The sequence below is a fragment of the Denticeps clupeoides genome, chromosome 17 (genome assembly GCF_900700375.1).
Source record: "Denticeps clupeoides chromosome 17, fDenClu1.1, whole genome shotgun sequence".
Taxonomy (NCBI): domain Eukaryota; kingdom Metazoa; phylum Chordata; class Actinopteri; order Clupeiformes; family Denticipitidae; genus Denticeps; species Denticeps clupeoides.
In genome coordinates, this window is record NC_041723.1 from 5,420,937 (window position 1) to 5,439,526 (window position 18,590).

At 44.2% G+C, this 18,590-nt stretch overlaps 1 protein-coding gene across 2 annotated transcripts in view; it reads left to right on the forward strand.

The window, feature by feature from the left end:
• The first annotated feature begins 487 nt into the window (after window positions 1-487).
• The window catches only part of pamr1b (peptidase domain containing associated with muscle regeneration 1b), a 27,979-nt gene continuing 9,876 nt past the window's right edge, over window positions 488-18,590 (forward strand). The window contains exons 1-6 of one of the 2 annotated variants that reach the window (XM_028959001.1): window positions 488-911; window positions 9,299-9,475; window positions 10,467-10,592; window positions 11,132-11,246; window positions 13,666-13,883; window positions 14,556-14,663. In XM_028959001.1, the coding sequence (XP_028814834.1) occupies window positions 767-911; window positions 9,299-9,475; window positions 10,467-10,592; window positions 11,132-11,246; window positions 13,666-13,883; window positions 14,556-14,663 (889 nt within the window). In that variant the 5' untranslated portion in view covers window positions 488-766. The remainder of the gene's footprint in view (window positions 912-9,298; window positions 9,476-10,466; window positions 10,593-11,131; window positions 11,247-13,665; window positions 13,884-14,555; window positions 14,664-18,590) is intronic. The other variant, XM_028959002.1, reaches the window with a different exon arrangement.

The following is an 18,590-nucleotide window of genomic DNA, read 5'->3' on the forward strand; positions in this document are numbered from 1 at the left end:
TAGGTCATTAATTGGGATGGCTCGGTTGATATAGAAATTTACTGTATAATTTTGTTTGCACCCCTCTTTGTCTCATTTTAAATTATTCAACAGTTTCCGCCTTTTCAGAACACTAAACATAATCCAATTCCATGAGTCAAAGACTCTGGAACTTGACTCATACCAGAGCATCTCTGTGGACCGTTCAGTTCCAGATTGTAATTAATGGGAACAGCATCCCTCCAGCGGGACTCCACAGAGATGCCGCAGAGCTGTTTCCGTGGTGACCAGGAGTTACACTTCCTTGGAAAACAACAGATGGAAATATGAGAAATGTGACGAGATGATGGGGAAAAAAGTACAATGGAACGGACGCATGCCAATTTTCTATTAATTTGGTCATGAAGATAGTGGACTACCGATAAAAAGAAGCTCCCACCCCAACACACACACCCATTACACAAATTACAGCAATCCAGGCACCTCAGAGGGGTCTCCGGCAGAACGTGGGTTCCGGAAGTGAATGGAAAGGGTTAAAATGGAGGGGGGGAGTCTCCTCTCAGTGCTTCATTCAAGAGCAATGCCGCTGCCCAGAGCTGGAACAGTGTTTTTGGAAGCCCGTCCTGAGCGGAGCTCCTTACGAGACTGTGCTGTAACTTGAAGCCAAGGAATAGAGAGAGAGAGAGCGAGAGACCGGGCCAGAGGGGGAGAGAGAGAGAGAGAGAGAGAGAGAGAGTGATGTCAAACCAGCTGAGCTCAGAAAGTAAACAGAGGTCCGAGCTGCAGCATGCTTTCTGCGGGACGGCAGCTGGGGCAGACCCGCCGGGGGACCCGTGTGCTCGCGCCAGCCGGCATCAGCCCCTCTGGATTCTTCACCCTCGCCCTCACCATCCTCTTCCTCCTGGTGTCCCAGGGGACCGCTTGGCCTTATGGTAAGAGCAGGACCTGCATCTCTCCCTGTCCTTTGTTCTCGAAAGCCCGGCATCAACACTCTTCCTTTTGTTCTGTTTTAATTCCGCCTCTCTCCCTCAGTTCTATATCTTTCTTTAACAACACAGAGGTATTCAGTCCATCCTTCTGGGGAAGGGAGATGGAGAGAGGAGAGGTTGAACAAGTGCTGCTGATTTGGTTAAGGGCTCTTTGTCTCAGCTTGAACTTACACTTTGCTCTCTCTCTCTCTCTCTCTCTCTCAGATCCTGCTCCAGTTTTATCTCATCCTCTGTTTTTAAGTGCTTTGTGTCTGGGAGTGTGGGGCCTTCAGAGTGGGAGAGAAGTGAAATGACTCTTCCTCACTGTGAATCTCATCACTCTGGATATCATTCTAGTAATAGATCTGGTTCATATTCACATATATATATATATATATATATATGCAATACATACACATCTACATAAAAATATATGTAAAGGTATAGCCATCCCATGCTCTATATCTGGATACACCGAAATAGGCGATTCCTGGTGATATTTACAAGCCATCTTTCTAGTCATCTCATTTTTCCTCTGCTGGCTGACGGGGTCGATTGAGTAACACAACCGAGCCCCAACAACATGAGTAAGAGATAGTCAGCGCGTTTTCCAAGAAGACCACAGGAATGAAAATAAAATCGGACAATTTGGGGGGGTGGGGTTGTGTAATGCCGAAGTAACGCGTCCCCTCCTTGAAATCAGCTGATGTGGAGTCAGCACTTGAAGCATGATGAAACCCAGTCGGGATCTGACCCCGGATCTGAAGGAAGCAGAGGATTAATCACATCTGATTCGGAAGACATTCTTTTGTGTTGATACTGGGGTTCACCCCCACACCCGGACCTCCCCGTGGACTACCATGCAGCCCGTTAAAAGTGTACATGCTCTAATGGCTTATTTTGCTTGGATTCCCACTGGCCGACTTACATGAGGGGCTGCAGGAAGCAAAAGTCGAGGAGAAGAGAAAGTTTCGCAGTTGAGGGAACGGTTGACCGACATTTGGAAAAGTCATATCCCTTCACTGGAAAGCTATGCGAAAGCGCAAGCAACAGCAATGGGCAACTTCTGCGTGACCTACATTCCCTTATCCAATGCACAAATATACCATTCGTACAAAGGCACAGAGGTGGCTATATTGGTCTGCGGCTTCCCTTGGGAGCGCGCCACGTTTAGCAGGTTTGAGGGCTTCAACCAGTGGAATGTAGGTCTGGTCCAGAGTGCGTGTGTGCATAAGTGTGTGTGGTGGGGTCACAGCCTCAGAAAACAGAGAGGAGCTTCCTGTTCCGCGGCCGCTAAATCGCTTAGGCCCCAGCAAACTGGACAGCTGCGACAGGGATGGGGCACACTTTCCGTCGGTCCTCTGCTCCCATGTGGAAGAGGTCTACGGAAAGTCATGCATGTTTTCTGGTTGAGTCACAGTTACCCCCCCTTACGTGCATAGACTGTAATTCCATGGCAGACATGTGCAGGGAACACCTTCACACCTTCAATGCTGTTAAAATATTGCAAGCACAGATTATAAAATAACAAATACATGCGATTTAGCACCTGACACATTTGTTCATGTTGTAAATTTCTGCTGATCAATTTGTTTTTACTGGGCATACCGATTTGTCCTAGAAACCAGATGATCTGAGATCCCACGTTTTTTTTTGCCAAGCCCTCCCTTTAAGAGGGCCATTAACTTTAATTTGTGCCTGCAAAAACTACCCCTCCCCATAGCTTGAGTGTCACAGCCCTCACATTTAACAGGCATACATGTGTGAAATATGACTGGACAATTTAAGTATTAGTGTACTGGCGCAGCCCCTAAAAATGGAACATTGTCATTGAAAAAAAGATAAACGAGAGTGCTTTTCAAGAAGAACATTTATTTATTTTATGGCCCAAAATTACACAGTGAGGGCTTTAACAGAAACTTTCAGGAGGCACCACGCAAAACTTGAGCAATTCTGAACACAAGGAATTGAATTGACATGAAAGAAATATTTGTCAATTTTGAGGACATTTGCTTTCACCCATGTAATACTCAACATTTGGAAAACTTGATTTAATGAGCCAATCAGCCAAGCTACACTAAAAATGAATATAGCAAACATGGCAGTTTACCTACATTTCTGAGATTCACTCGTATATATACACACATATACGTTTTTGGTTATTTTACGGCAGGTACCACGACTGGTACAGGTGAAGGAGCTGAAAGGCCCCTCCTGGTGACTGAATACAACACGACCCTTAACTGGCAGGATGCTCATCGTCCATGAGCAAATGTCCCTGGGATGGAGGATGTTAATCCGGGACAACGGGGAGGCGCTGCGGTTTTCCGTATCGCTTGTGGAAGTAATAGGCTTCAGCTGTTGGGGCGACAGGCGCAGTTGTCGTTGAACAACTGCGAATCAGCGGGGAGCAGCCAGACGCCTGATGAAAATGAAGAAGGGTGAGGAAGCGCAGCTGCGTCACAGAATGGCTGCGATGTGACATCAGCGGCGTGTTATGCGGCGTTTCTGGGTGGATGGGATGATGATGATGATGACGTAAATCTGGGCCGTGGTTGATGCTATGCTTTTATTATTATGCCATTTTTCATCAGAGTTTCAGCCCGACACTGATGGCCAAGTTTTCTCTGTGCTAGATGAGACGTAGCACGTGGGGAGGGTTCACGTACGCCATGTTCACTAACTCAGTCATTGGAATTCTTGAATTAAACCGGAATTCTTGAATTAATCCTACAAGTTTGTCTTGATATCAGACATAGCTCCAAGATGTCTGTAGCAGAGGTGTCCGGTGACAAACGCTGTTGAAAAAAATGGATGAAAATGGAGGGAGGAGATGGATGCTGCACAGCACCTGGGTATTAAACTGAGGGGTTCAAAAAAGTTGAATGCATAAGAGCACTCATTACAAGCTCCTCTCTTTTTAAAAAACTTTGTCCAAAAAAACATCACAGATGTTTATTTTCTGGCTTTCGACATTAACTAATCACCAATTTTGGTAGATGGTTCCTTCCATCTATAATATAGATTCCCTTCCAGCAGTCCTTTTCAGTAATTCCGGACACATATGCTTTAGCGACATTAGCGAACATGCCAAATGCACCCCCTTGGCTTATAGCTCCAGATATACACAGTCCTGAATCCCACACTGCTTCAGGCAGAGGGTGCAGGCAGTGATCGGTGTGGTCAGGTGTGGTCTGCTGACCTGGGAGGAGCAGACTAGTAACTGCTGTCTGGAAGACCTCTGATTTGGAACTAGTGACCGCTGAGAGAGGTCAGAGAAGAAATTTCTGATGCGTTGACCCCAGTGGGTTGGGGCCAGAAGCCCAGTAACCCCTAGCAGAAGCGGTGTGACCTGATGCAGCCTTTCCTCAGCCATGATGTCAGCTTCTGGATCCACATCAAAGAGGAAGACCTCAGCATGTAATGCACATACTGCTGCTGCTGGTTTTATGGTTTGGGTCCGAGGTGGGATGTGTTGGTGATGGGTGTGGATCCCCCACCCAAAAGTGCCTTTGAAGAGATCTGAATTATGGCTGTTATGGATTTGTCAGAGCTGTGATTCTTGAGACCCCATTCCACAACATCTGGGATGGAAAAAAAAGAAAACCTGACAGCAATTACATAAGACCAGAGAAACCATTAGAGACCCCACAGAGGTCTTCCGAGTGAGTCAACCAGGCTGGAAAACAAGCTCAGCTTTAACAGCCCATTGTTCCGCTAATATACATTAACTCTCACAGACAAGTGCCAGCGGCTATGTACACATCACAAAATACAACCACGGGAACCATCATAGTTACCATCAAAAAATACAGCCCCACCCCGCTTTACCAGGGAACAAGTTGGATGGGTGGCACGTACCTCGTCTGTCCAGGTCCTGAAATCCTTACCAAAAAAAAAACCGCAGTGGTTTTGACATGACAGGAATATTTTGCCCTTTTTTTCTCGTGGCAGGAGGACGCCGCATTCTTGTTTGTGCACGTAGGAAGACAGCATGAGATAAATAGGAGTGAAAGAAAGAGATGAGAGGAAGGAATAAGTCACATGACTTCACAGAACTGCAATGTTGTTTAATCAAAACACAATCGGCTTAATACCCATTGAAAGCAAAAGATTCCAGATGCTATAGTGAGGGATGGGGCCCTTAAAGTATTTTCTGCCCCACAATTAAGCTGTCAGGCTTGGCGGACTCAGAAATATGAAATGTGATGATAATTGGATCGAAAAATGCTAAACACGCCACCCACTCGTCCCCATAAAAAGCTCACATTTATGCGCTTGGCAGGTGTTTAAGTGGTGTCAGAGAGCACTTATAAGAGTGTCCAAGACTTTGAAGACACTAGCTCAGCCTCCATATTTCTATGAGGGATCATCAGATGGCTGAATAACAGAAAAATACACTTTATACAGACATATATTTTGATAAGCATGAACCTAAGGTTCTTTAAATGCTTGAAAGATTTCACACAAGAGGTCAGTACAAGTGCCTCTGACCTCTGAAATATGATCTTTAGTAAACACAACACAGGGACGTAGCCCAAAACGAACCAAGGTGCAGGTCATCAGTGAAAATGCCTGCTGACAGACACACAATGAGATGTAGGGAAACTACCAAAGGGTGGTAGTAGCCTAGTGGGTATCACACTCACCTATGAACCAGAAGACCCAGGTTCAAATCCCACTTACTACCATTGTGTCCCTGAGCAAGACACTTAGCCCTAAGTGGGGGACAGTCCAGGGGGGTACTGACCCTGCAACTACTGATTGTAAGTCGCTCTGGATAAGGGCGTCTGATAAATGCTGTAAATGTAAAATGTAAATGAAACAAAGGACTAGGACCGTGTCTGTGTCTGAAAAACTCAAGGGAAAGGTGTGGTCAATCACACAGACAAATTCAAAGCATTGGTGCCCTCTGGTGGCAGTGGGCGGAGCCATAATTGTCTTGGGACGTCATCGTCATGTAGGGATGATATGTGTTGAGTCAGTTTTACATTTTACAAGGTAGTTTTTGGATCACACAAACCCTGGCATTTATAATATTATAATTATTATTCCTGTTGATATTTTGTTCACGTTCATGCTGATTTGCCAACCGGAATTGACAAATTGGGGCCACATGGTGGCATTGCAACTAGCTGCACTGTGTGAGACACTTTTGCCTTGTGTTGAGAGACACTGCCTGGGATTCATTGATTCTCCACCCAGAAACAAAAAAGCTTTAAGAAATGAACTGAAAACTGAAGGTTAAATACAAATATAAACTTTCTAAAGGTTTGAATGCAAAAAGAGGATAAGAAGACAAAATCACTGTTTGTTGTTCGCTGAAAGTTTGTTGACTCAATGAGTTTTGAGTGGAAGCAGAACTAGCTTGGACATTCTCCAAGACCACCACTGCCATGTGGTGCACTGATAGAATCCATGCTTAGCTCCAAGCTGTCGATGTTCCGTGTCTGATATGACCCCCCTCGTTTGGACTGGCCGTGTTCATCCATGCATTGTGCAGAGGCTTTTCTTTAAGGCCCCGGCCTTTACAGGAATGGCCATTTTGGGCCGTTTTGAGGCCAGACATCTCGAATTTAAGGTCAAAATGTTTTGCTTTTATGTGCACCTCATATTGAGCAAAGTCCTTTGTTGTTTTTAATGATGCTTCCCCATAATATAAATAATATAAATATAACCACAATGAAGATGGTTGTGGCCCCTGCACAATGTGGCCAAAATACCCAGCTATGGACACCACCAAGTTTTTAATGTCTTTACAACTTAAAAAGAGACTATGGGCAACAAACATAACTCTTGTGGCTTGTAGAAGGATGATTACAAAAGAGAAAATGAATTATGTCTCTCTTGTGGGTGATCCATGAAAAGTGGAGTACAATAGCTCGACAGTATGGCTTGTACAGAGTTGTTTTTTTTTTTTTGTGTCAGAGAGGGGAATGACTTTAGTGAAATATAAAATACACGCTGACATTTAACTTGTCTCTTTTTTTAGAGTTTGTTCAATACTTACGATGATCCTTGTGCATGTAAGATCATCACTACTCACTCACTATCCTCAACCACGTAGTCCTGAACTCATCCCTGGACACTGGGCGCATTACATTTACATTTACGGCATTTGGCAGACGCCCTTTTCCAGAGCGACTTTCAAGTTACCTTCGATGAAGAGATCAATTCTGGTTCACTAGGACCCCAACTATGAATACAATCTCTTTATTCACTCTGTTGTAGATTCTGTACACAAGTTCGACAATAAGAAAGTTACACGTTAATTTAAATATTCTTTAAAGAGGAAGGCATTGCAGGGACCCACCCATTGTGGGGCGCCAGCACTCACACATACAATCAATTTAGAGTTGGCAAGTAATAAGCAGACCGTGTTTGGCCTGTTAAGTTGACTTGAATATTCCATGCAGTGTGGTTATATTATATGCTAACTTTTAATTGTTACGCATAATTCATCTCCATCAGACCTACTGTATTTGCTGGAGGAAAGATTCTGCTTACCATATGAGAACAGAAGGTTCAGAGCTGTACAGAACTGTACAGAAGGTTCAAAGATAATTTAATCACTCAGGAAAAGCAATCAGTCGCTACCATGAGTTGAAAGCATCCTTTACAAGCTAAGGTTCCTCAACTCTAATGAGTTTTACAGCCAACCAGAAATCCTTTGCTTTCAGCATCTGTGAATCCAAACACTTGGCAGTTACGTAACCACCGTTTAGCGCTGATGCTTCTTAGCAGTCCATCACACGTCTGTTTTTTGAGTAATGGTTTTGTGAAGAACCGCACATGGGGATAACTGAAGCGTGTGGTAATTTTCTTCATCTTATTATGGTTAAAAAAACAAAAAAAAACCTGGAGGCTCATAATAATCCCAAACGTCTACTCCAGGCATTAACATCAACGGGCCACAGGGTGATGGCAGTGAAGCAGTTGATGGATTTGGCCATTAAGTAGGTGTCCAAGCCTGTATGCTGGTGTACCTGTGTACCTAATAAGAAAGTGAAGTGAAAGTGAGTGAAAGTGAAGTGATTGTCACATGTGATACACAGGAGCACAGCACACGGTGCACACAGTAAAATTTGTCCTCTGCATTTAACCCACCACCTTTGGTGAGCAGTGGGCAGCCATGACAGGCGCCCGGGGAGCAGTGTGTGGGGACGGTGCTTTGCTCAGTGGCACCTCAGTGGCACCTTGGCGGATCGGGATTCGAACCGGCAACCTTCTGGTGACGGGGCCGCTTCCTTAACTGCTAGGCCACCACTGTCCCTTCACGATAGGGGACTTCCACAAAATGCACAACTCTGTGTGTGTACACTTAGTTCAGAAACATATATATTTTTTTCTCATTAGACGAGAGACAGAGAGAGATTGTTATAATGGGAGACGAGGCCAGGAAAGGCTGACTGAATCGGTGGAATGGTCAGAGAGCTGAAATCCAGGCCAGCCGCATACCAGAAGTGATGCCGTTGGTCCAACGTGTCGTCTTTTTCCATTGCACCTCAGACGGAAAGTTACATAATGTACCAACGCTGTTTAATTTAGGGAGGTATACGCACCACAATCATGCTCCCGACGAGCCTGCCACATTTCCTCCAGAACTCTGGGAGATTTATCGGATTCCGCTGTCTCACTCTCTCTCTCTTTCTCTCTTTCCATCATGCTTCTTGCGCAACGTGAACAAAAAAAATATAACAAAAGAATGAACGTGTTTCATATGAACTGCAACCAGGATCACGCGGCTCCTTTTAAATTTCTCAAAATTTCGTGTTCTAGGTTTTTCTTGGAACACAAAAAAAAAAGATTTATGCCGATTCGCTAACCCCCAAACCGAACAGGAGAGGTGCTGCAAAGATGAGTAAACAGCTGAGTGGGATGGCCGGGATAAAACATTCCCGAGGGAATGGCTGCACCATATGGCCAGAGTTGACACACGAGCACGCACACTGTGGGGGGTTTTGACCGATAAGTCCTGTGCTAATGCCTGAACTCAGACCTCAAACCAACAATGGACGCCGCTGTGAGCAGTTAGTGTTAATGTTATAAACGTTTTTTTCGATTTTACATTAAGCGATAACACAAAAAAAATGGTCGTGTTGGATTTTTAGGACTAAAAATGCATATAAGCACATTGCAAAAAACATAGTTTGGCTGCCACGCAGCACAAACCAGTTGCAGGAGGGAGATTATTTGGGTAAATTGCTACCAGCTTTGCTCTTCTGGACACTGCGATTTCGACCCATTCTTTCCTAAACTACCCAAACCCCACCAGCTTAGCTCAAAAACACACTTTCCGCTGTGGCGTTTCTAAGAATGACTTCAATGGCTTTCCTGCAATGTTCGGTCAGACTACAGGTTCCTGTATAACCACTGTCCGGGGCCCGAGTGGAGTGTCATGTGCCGTGGCTGCTGCGAGTATGACGTCATTCACTGCAGATGCCCACTGCAAGGCACCCCGGTGGGCTACGCCGTCCCCTGCTGCCGCAACGCCCACAACGAGTGTGACCCCTGCATCATCCACCCAGGTACACGACCTACAGAGTCCTCTATAGACTGATTCTGATTCCTTTAAATAAAGGACACTGACCTTATTAAATGGACACTGACCTTTTACGTCATAAATCTTGTTGCGAAAGCCAGATGTTCATCATCACCCATCAGTTCTGGAGTTCATGCAGCTTCAGCACATGTTGCGGGTGGGGGTGTGTGGGAAATCCTGGTTTAGTATTTACTTAACTTTGTTTGAAAGTTGCTTGAAATTAGCAATAATGGATCTGCATAAATGCATGCAAATGCAAAAAAATGCAATGCATGTTTTATGGGGAAGTCCTCTCAACAAATAATACTTCATGATAAAGACAGTTTATCAGTCTGTTTTTTAAAACAGATTAAATGTTATAATTAGGAATGTCTGCACTGTTTTATTGAAAGAAAAGAAAAGAAAATTGCACAAATGTTGAACATGTCAAGATTTACAAGTCACCAAGACAGGCAACACAATGATTTCACAACCTGGAACCTTCAAAAAAAAAAAAATTACATGTTGTCTCCGAGTGTGGAAATAACAGATGTTCATACCTGAAATGGCACATTTCTGGAAAAACAAAATTCTTTTGAAATTTCCAACATAAATCCTTCACCCTGCCTGATCGGATGCTCTGCTCGGCCCAGAAGGGCCACATCATCCTGTGATGTTTGTGTTGATGCCTACAAAAACATTTACATGCTTTGGGCCTGCATTGCTTAGGGGATTCTTCAATGGAACCCCCTAAAAAAGAAAGAAAGAAGAAACTGGCTTCCTCATAACATTTCTATTTCTGGAAGTAAGAAATGTTTTACACTGTTCTGTGGTCGAGGGGCCTGATGGCTTTAGCAGCTCAGTAGCACGAGAAGCTGTGGTTGGTGGTGGTGTGAGGGTCCTGGGGTTCCAGTTAATGTGGAAAAAACAGCTTTCAGGATGCGTGTCTCACACATCCTGTCCGATCCTCATGTATTCTCCTCTGTTCTCTTCACCAGGCTGCAGCATTTTCGAAAACTGTAAACGCTGCAACAACGGGACATGGGGACCCAGGGATGATTTCTTCATCCAGGGGAGGTACTGTTCCGAGTGCAGACCTGGCTGGTCAGGTGGCGACTGCCAAAGTGAGTTCATCCTCCTAAATTAAGCTACACATCCAAATCCAAATAAATCAGTCATGTTCAGGGTAGGGCTGGGACAGATCAAATTATTCAAATTTTAATTTTTGCTTTTATTGGTATTAATGGTCGCGTAATAGTGTATCTGAAGTCTGTTTCCGAGATTCGGCCATGGTGCAGAATTACAGCCACTTTTATCCAGTCCCGCCCACCCATGTTTAAGTGTGTGTAGCCTTTAATGCAAATGAGGAGGAGAGAGGAGGGATGAGGAGGAGAGCATTTGTGGAAATGACTTCATCATCACCATTCACCAATAACAATGTTAGATGCAGACAGGAAGTCGTGAGGAAATGTTGGAAGCTGTAGAAATAGTATGTGATTAGCAGTTTACATTTTATTATTTTAAAAAAGCATCATTTTATTTTGTTTTCCAATCTAATCTGCTGACCAGAAATGTAGACGTTTGAAAAAATCATGAACATTCATGAACATTTAGAAAATGCATCTCTTCTGTCACCTTCACATTGTCACCTCCATTGAAACAGAGTGTGGAGGCGTTCTCCGGAAGCGCCAGGGACACATTGTGATTGAGAGCTACCCTACAAACGCTCGCTGTGAGTGGGTCCTACAGGTGGACAGACCCTTCACCATTGAATTCAAGTGAGTGCCATCTCTCCTTCCACAAGGTCAAATATTTACATTTACAGCATTTATCAGACGCCCTTATCCAGAGCGACTTACAATCAGTAGTTACAGGGACACTCACCCCCTGGAGCAACTCAACAGAGTGTCTTGTCCAGGGACACAATGGTAGTAAGTGGGATTTGAACCTGGGTCTTCTGGTTCATAGGCGGGTGTGTTACCCCCACCATTCAATACCTAGTACAACCACCCTTCAAATACCAATGTAGTGTGCTAGTACTAGATCCACACTACCCTGAACATTAGAGCTAAAGTTTATTTTCACTTTTTGAAATGCCATGGCGCAACCCATTTTCCCTGCAGCACCTTCAAATCCAATTTCAAACCCTATTTAGTCAGAATGAAGTCATGGATCCATGACATTTCCAGGCCACAATGTAAGATTCACTATGCGACTAAATGAGTGAATTACACAAAATCCAATCAGTGCAATTATTTTCCCTCCATTACTCACAGTGGTTTATCATGATCTGTGTTCAGCACGTGGCCAGTTTATGTCAGCTTGCAAAGAAGCTGCTGACATCATGAAAATCTAAAGATTTGGGCCCGCGAATACAATTTGTCTATAATTTGTGAAACCTTCTCCCTGCTAGAAACTGAAAATATCTGTAGTTAGATGGCATGGATTAGCAATAAAGGCAGCTAATAAACAGCCTTGGTTAAAAGCCGTAATATTGCTTTCAGATATTTTTACAGCAGGCATGCCATGGAGACCGTAAATAAAACAAGGGTCCTTTTCAGCTTCACATTGCTTCACTCCTTTTTGTGGGGACTAATGGAAAGTTATGAGATTTGGCACTGGCAGATGTGGCCTAACTGGCACAGTCATCGTTTTACAGCATCTGGCAGGCACGCTGAATGCTGTAATAGTTGTGCTCTTACAGTGTCGCCACACACACACTCCTGTAAGCACAGCATTCGCTGCCTTCATAAGAATGCTCACATTACAATGATAACAACATAATCTTATCTATGATCATGTGGACAAAAGATCATGTGGGCCAAATGTTTGGTTTGGGTTAAATTTGTGCATGTGTAATTGCATGTGTGACGAAATATGTAACAAAATAGGCTGGCTGATGAAATATAGTACATCTTAAATGTGGGATTGTAATTTGGGAATAGCATTTTTTCAAATAACCATGTACATTTACAGCATTTATCAGACACCCTTATCCAGAGTGATCCAATCAGTAGTTACGAGGACAGTCCCCCCTGGAGCAACTTAGGGTTAAGTGTCTTGCTCAGGGACACAATGGTTGTAAGCGGGATTTGAACCTGGGTCTTCTGGTTCATAGGGGAGTGGGTTACCCACAATATGCCCCTCACCAAACAAACAAATGGCAGAGGCGTTTCAGCGTTATTAATACCGTATAGTCACAAATTATAAACAGTCATGATTTTTTGTTAATTCTGAAAAAGCTCATTGTGGAGCTCATTGTATAAAACTCATTAAGGCATTAAATATTAATGTTATTCTTGAGTGTGACATTACGATAACTTCATTTATTTTAAATAAACACGAGGTACCTTCGTAATCAGCTGTTTTGGTTAAAATGTCTAAATTATACAATTACTCCAATCGCCCATGTGGGGTGAAGATGGAGGTGAAGACATCCTCAAGATGTCTTCAATAAAAACCAGCATCTGTTTTCTATTCCCCTGACTTGTGTTAACTACAGCTCTCTTAAAAAAAAATACAATAGCAACAATCTGCCCAGTTTTCAATATTATCTGGCACATTTTATTGCCGTGTGCCTCCCATGATCACCATACAGTAACCGTTCCAGTCGTGTTACCTTACACTAATGTCATTGGGTCCATGATCTCATGCGCTTTAACAAGCTTTTCCATCCCAACACAGATCGCTTTCGCAGAAAGAGATGGTGTAACGCACAGTGATGGAATTTTAAAACTATGAAAGTTGGATTTGGAGAGCGAATGATTTTCATAGAAAATGGCAGGAAGGGTTGACACCTGCTGAAAAAGAAAGGTTGTGGTGGAAAGTGCAGAAATCGCTCGTCACTGCGATGAACACATTCAATGAGTTTAATAGATGGCCATTTCTTGCATAAGTGCAGCATAAAGAGAGGTGAGATCTTGGAATGGTCCTCAGCCAAAGTGGCACAGAGAGAAAAAAAAAAAGCTGGAATTGAACCTCTGGTGGAAAATTGAGAACAAAGACGATTCTTTCCACTTCTAAAAGGCACTTTTAAAAAAAAAAACTCCAGCCAGGTTGCCAGGATCTGCGGCGATGAAATAGCAGCTGTTTTCCTATATGGATGAGTTGAGAAAGTCATTGCTGGCCACGCTTCACCAGACCTCATGCAGTGTGATCCATCTTCCCTTTTGTTTCTCTTTCTTGTGCTCCTAAAAGGTTCATGATGTTGAGTCTGGAGTTTGACTACAGCTGCCGCTACGACTTTGTGGAGGTGCGAGATGGAGACAGCATGAACTCTCGCGTCATCGGCCGGTTTTGCGGCAACGAAAGGCCGCCCCCGATCACGAGCTCCGGAAATTTCTTGCACATCCTGTTTGTCTCTGATGGCTACAAGAACTTTGACGGCTTCTTTGCCACCTTCCAAGAGAACTCAGGTACTCACAAGTCTGCAGTTCACATTTCGTATATGAACACGACAGAGCAGAGATGCAGAGCTACAGAGTCGGGGTGGTAGTAGCCTAGTGGGTAACACACTCGCCTATAAACCAGAGGACCCGGGTTCAAACCCCACTTACTACCATTGTGTCCCTGAGCAAGACACTTAACCCTGAGTGTCTCCAGGGGGGGACTGTGCCTAAAACTACTGATTGTAAGTCGCTCTGGATAAGGGCGTCTGATAAATGCTGTAAATGTAAAATGTAAAGTAAAGCTAAAAACCGAACTGACCAAGCCTGATTTAGCCTTCATGCAAACATTCTCAGGGTCTCCCACACCCCAGGGTGGATTGTTCTGTAGATATTGAGGAGCAACTTTGTTCCAGGTTGTGCCCACGTTTTATTAGATTAAGACGGGTCTATGACATCACTGAAACGGTGTGGGCCAATTGCTTGGCAAATGAACAGTAAGGCCCTGTTCTTCGCCCCCTTATCCCTATAACAAAAACAAGCTGGTGGGCTCAGCCTGGCAGCCAGACAGAAGAATACCTTTAGCGTCAGAATACCCCCATCCCCAGTCCGTCTGCCCGCCATGCGTATCCCTGCGCTTCTTTTGGCCCCGTTTTGCTCACGGATCTCATGATCGGCTCGTCCCGCTGTGTGTGTCTGCAGCGTGCTCTTCTTCGCCCTGCCTCCACGACGGCACTTGTGTTCTGGACTCGTCCCAGTCGTACCACTGCGCTTGCCTGGCCGGGTACACGGGCAGGAGTTGTGAAAACGGTGAGTCAGAGAGACCCTTTCTATCCATTCTGAAATCTCTCCATCTCCGTCTGCTCAGAAGAAAAAATTATAATAAAAAAAACAACAACATAAAATTGCTAAGAAAGGAGCTTGTTTCCATGAGCTACCAGAACATCTAAACCTTTCCTTGATCTAGATTCTACACAGTTGTTCTTCTACTGCAGAGATGGAAGCAATTCATCCAAAATCTCTGTCTTTCTTTTGATGAAGGTGGTTGGTGCCTTCAAAATTTTACATAGGTAATGAATTTTCTCTTTTTTTCTTGTGTGTTTTACATTTTGCCTTCTCACCAACCAATATGAGCAATGAGACAATATAAGCCTGGAAGATAATGCTAATTATATAGACACAAACTATTCATTCACAATCACTTTGTGATGATCTCACAGTGAGTCTTCGCTTTATGGGGACAACTGGACCCATTTCTGAATTGTCACCCATCTGTTCATTTATTAAGATATTGCACCATTAAATACAAAGTGTCTTTCAATGGTGTTGAAATCAATGACGTAATAGCATCTGAGGACGAGTCAGTAGTAAGAGTCAGTGTGGTGTGTTTTATACAAGATGTTCTTGGTATATGGTCTGGAAAGAGCTACTTCACAAACACACACACTTTTCTCTTTAGCTCTCTCACACACTTTTGTCTCAATCCCGACATACTCATAACTCCCACATGGCGCCTCTCCAGAAAATGACCTGTCCCTCCGTCTACCACCTCTGTTTGCACCCCTTTTTATTTACACGAGTCTGGACAAAGCCCAGAGTTTCCACATCATTCTCCTCCTGGCCCACAGGAAAGCAGGCTGGCCATAAACCCGCCGGGTCTTATTTATTTATTTCAAATAGTGGTCCCACTTTCGCGGAGTCCATAAAAGCGGATGGGGCCTCCTCCTCCACTGGCAGCCAGCGTTTCCATGAGGAGAGCCCATAAAGAGAATTTGTGGACGACAGAAATCCCATACTGATCGCGGTGTGCATTCCCTCACCGGCTCTCCCATGGGCCTTAAGCAGACGCATTCATACTGGGCTCAGTGGGGCTGCATGATTCATAATGGCAATGGCTCTTTTTTTTTTTTTTTTACAAAGGTAAGACCAGAACCATGCGAAATTGATTTAATGGAAGTAACGATTAATATTGACCTTTACCTACCGCTGAGATGGCATGGTTTACAAGTTACTTATGTCATTTGACCTCCTTTTAACGCAGAAGTTGACAAAAAGTCAGAAGTTAGACATTCCTTGATTTTTTTTTCTTCCATAGAAGCAGGGACAGGGACAAGTGATGATTTAGACAGTTTATACCCTCCTGTCCATTTTATACAACAGAGTGAAAAAAATAAGGAATGGGGGGTTGCTGATTTTGCATCTTATAACCGTGTCTTTCTCTTGTTTTCATTCTTTTCCTCCCTGCTCCTCCACCCTCCCTGTTCTCCTGATCGGCCGTTTTTCATGTGACTTTTCTAAATTGTAATAGTTAGTGAAGTATGAGAGGCTAAAAGAAAATATCAAATGCAAATTTGCTCATGAGACCGAAAGACCATTTTGTAACACAAAGGCACAGAGACATCAACATTTTCACAACTGATAAATCTTGCTGTCATACAAACTGCCGTGTCCATTGCCACCGTCTGTTGTGAAATGTTTTATTGCATGTCCACGGTCATGTCCCTCACACAAAAAACTGGAGTGCAGTAACACCATCTCTCTTGAGCGTTCATGTCCCCATTGCTCCTCACCATTGTGAACTGAGCCTCATACGGTGAGGGTGGCAATTATGTCTGATGTGTGGATTTTGACAAAATCAATCTACTTATTCCGGCTGGTCACGTTGTGGACTTGAAGAGTTTATGACTTGAATTGTTCTTTGGCAATTTTAGATGTTAAAATCTAAAAAAGTACAAGAAAACTTAGTTATACTGTTACAAGTCATCCAAGGTTACACAAAAGCTGTTACACTTAATGCTGGTTTTCCTTTTCATCATGCTAACAGTTAATCATTTAAGCTTAATTTGATTGGTCCCATGGCCCGTCATCTGAGGTCACCGGTCATGGTTCTCTGCTCTCTGCGCGGGCTGATGATCTGTAAACCCCCTAGTCCCGGGTTTCTGAACCTGATAATGAGCCACTCTTGTATTTCGGGCTTCTGCATGAGACACATTATGCAGTATCTCGTATAAACACGTTAACACAGTTTCCGAGGCATTAGTGAATGTTAATGGGGGCATAATGGGCATTTATTAATCTCGACATCCTCTGTTAACATTCCCTCATAATAGGCCGTGTCTTGGCTCGTGGCCGCGAGGTGAGGGGAGAGACGGGACGACAGGAGTGTGGATGTGAGGAAATGTTTAAATCTAGCTGCTCAGCAAGGCTGGCTCTTCGGGGACCAGAGACTTTCTGTTCCACAGATGGGCTTTTCATTTCCCACATCCGCTAACCGTCCAAAGACACATTCCTCAAATTAAGAAACCAAAGAGGACCTAGAGATGGCAGAGGTGAATGGGAACATCAGATGTGTTTGCATGACCCTGAATATCTCTCTCTCTTTATTAGATACAGCCAAATTGTAGCTACTGCTTATTAATCTTCACCTCTTTCCTGAGTTCCTGAACAACCTACACCTACTTTACATCTAGTCCTTTGGTCCAGAAATGGACTATTGTTCAGTGAGACAGTGTTTGGCAGACAAAATGTTTACCGAGAATGTGCCATAGCCTGTAACGGCACTCCTATAAATGCAGACGTATGCTTGAAATACATAACCCCAAGGGCAAGAAGTGTACATGCAGGGTAGGCGTTCTTAATAAAGCAGTGTTCAGTGGGTCATTTATTCCCCTTTGTATTAAAGCTCACAAACGGGAAATAGAGCTGACTCAGCCCAATGGCTCCGGCGCTCGCCAACCTCCATCTCATAGATCATTGGGCACAAGACGCAGATCGATGGCTCCACCCCCTTCAGGGGGTGAATATAGATGTAGACATGATACGTGCCTGACATAATAGCCTGTGAGGACTGCACGCGCACATACACCCTTCTTCTTGGGTATTGCAACATCTCCCGTCCCCATGCCAACCACATGAAAAGAGCTTTACATTCCGCTGGAAATTAAACCACCCCACCACTGGCCTTTAGCCGCGAATGCTCTATTAATTTTGCACCAGTGGACGTCTCTCTGGGAAGCCTTGCAGGATGGTTCCTTTGTTTGCTAATGATCCAACAAGATTGGACACCATTTCTAGCTCTTCCTTTGAATGTGCTGCCATAATTTTTTGTGACGAGGTCATTTTTGTGAGCTGTGAAGTCAGTCATTTCCAAAGCATTATAGCAGCGGGAGCTGGTAAAGAAAGATGACGGTGTTCAGTGGTGCAGCAGCATGTTTCACACTGATAGGGGAGGGAAATGGGCAGGTTGCGAACTTGCATGGGCAGGTAGGAAAAAGGAGACACCGGCCTCTCTGTGGAAAGGGAAAGTAATTTAGATTTCGGCAGAATGCTGAGGAAGACTAACTGCATTCGCGGCACTGAGCCATGGCACCCAGTCAAACGCAAGTTCAGCGAGAGCACAGGCAAGCCGAGGTCAGCGAGGCGTCTGGTGGTTCAGGGTTAGAGGGGCCTGTATCACACTGCACTGTAAAATGCATGTACGGTCTGTAGAAATGCGGCCAGGTACAGAAACTTGGATAAATCTCCCATTAACCCTCAAATTTTATATCTAGCTTTGCACGAGTCATATTTAATCATTTCACACTCACTCACTTTCCGTAACTGCGTCCCTCCCAGGCGGGTTTGCTTCTGTCGGAGCCCAAATCAGGACACTGGGAGCAGGGTCGGGGTGCCAGACCACAAATACAACCACCAGTCACTTGTACACCTACACCTACTGACAATTTAAGGTCGGCTGTT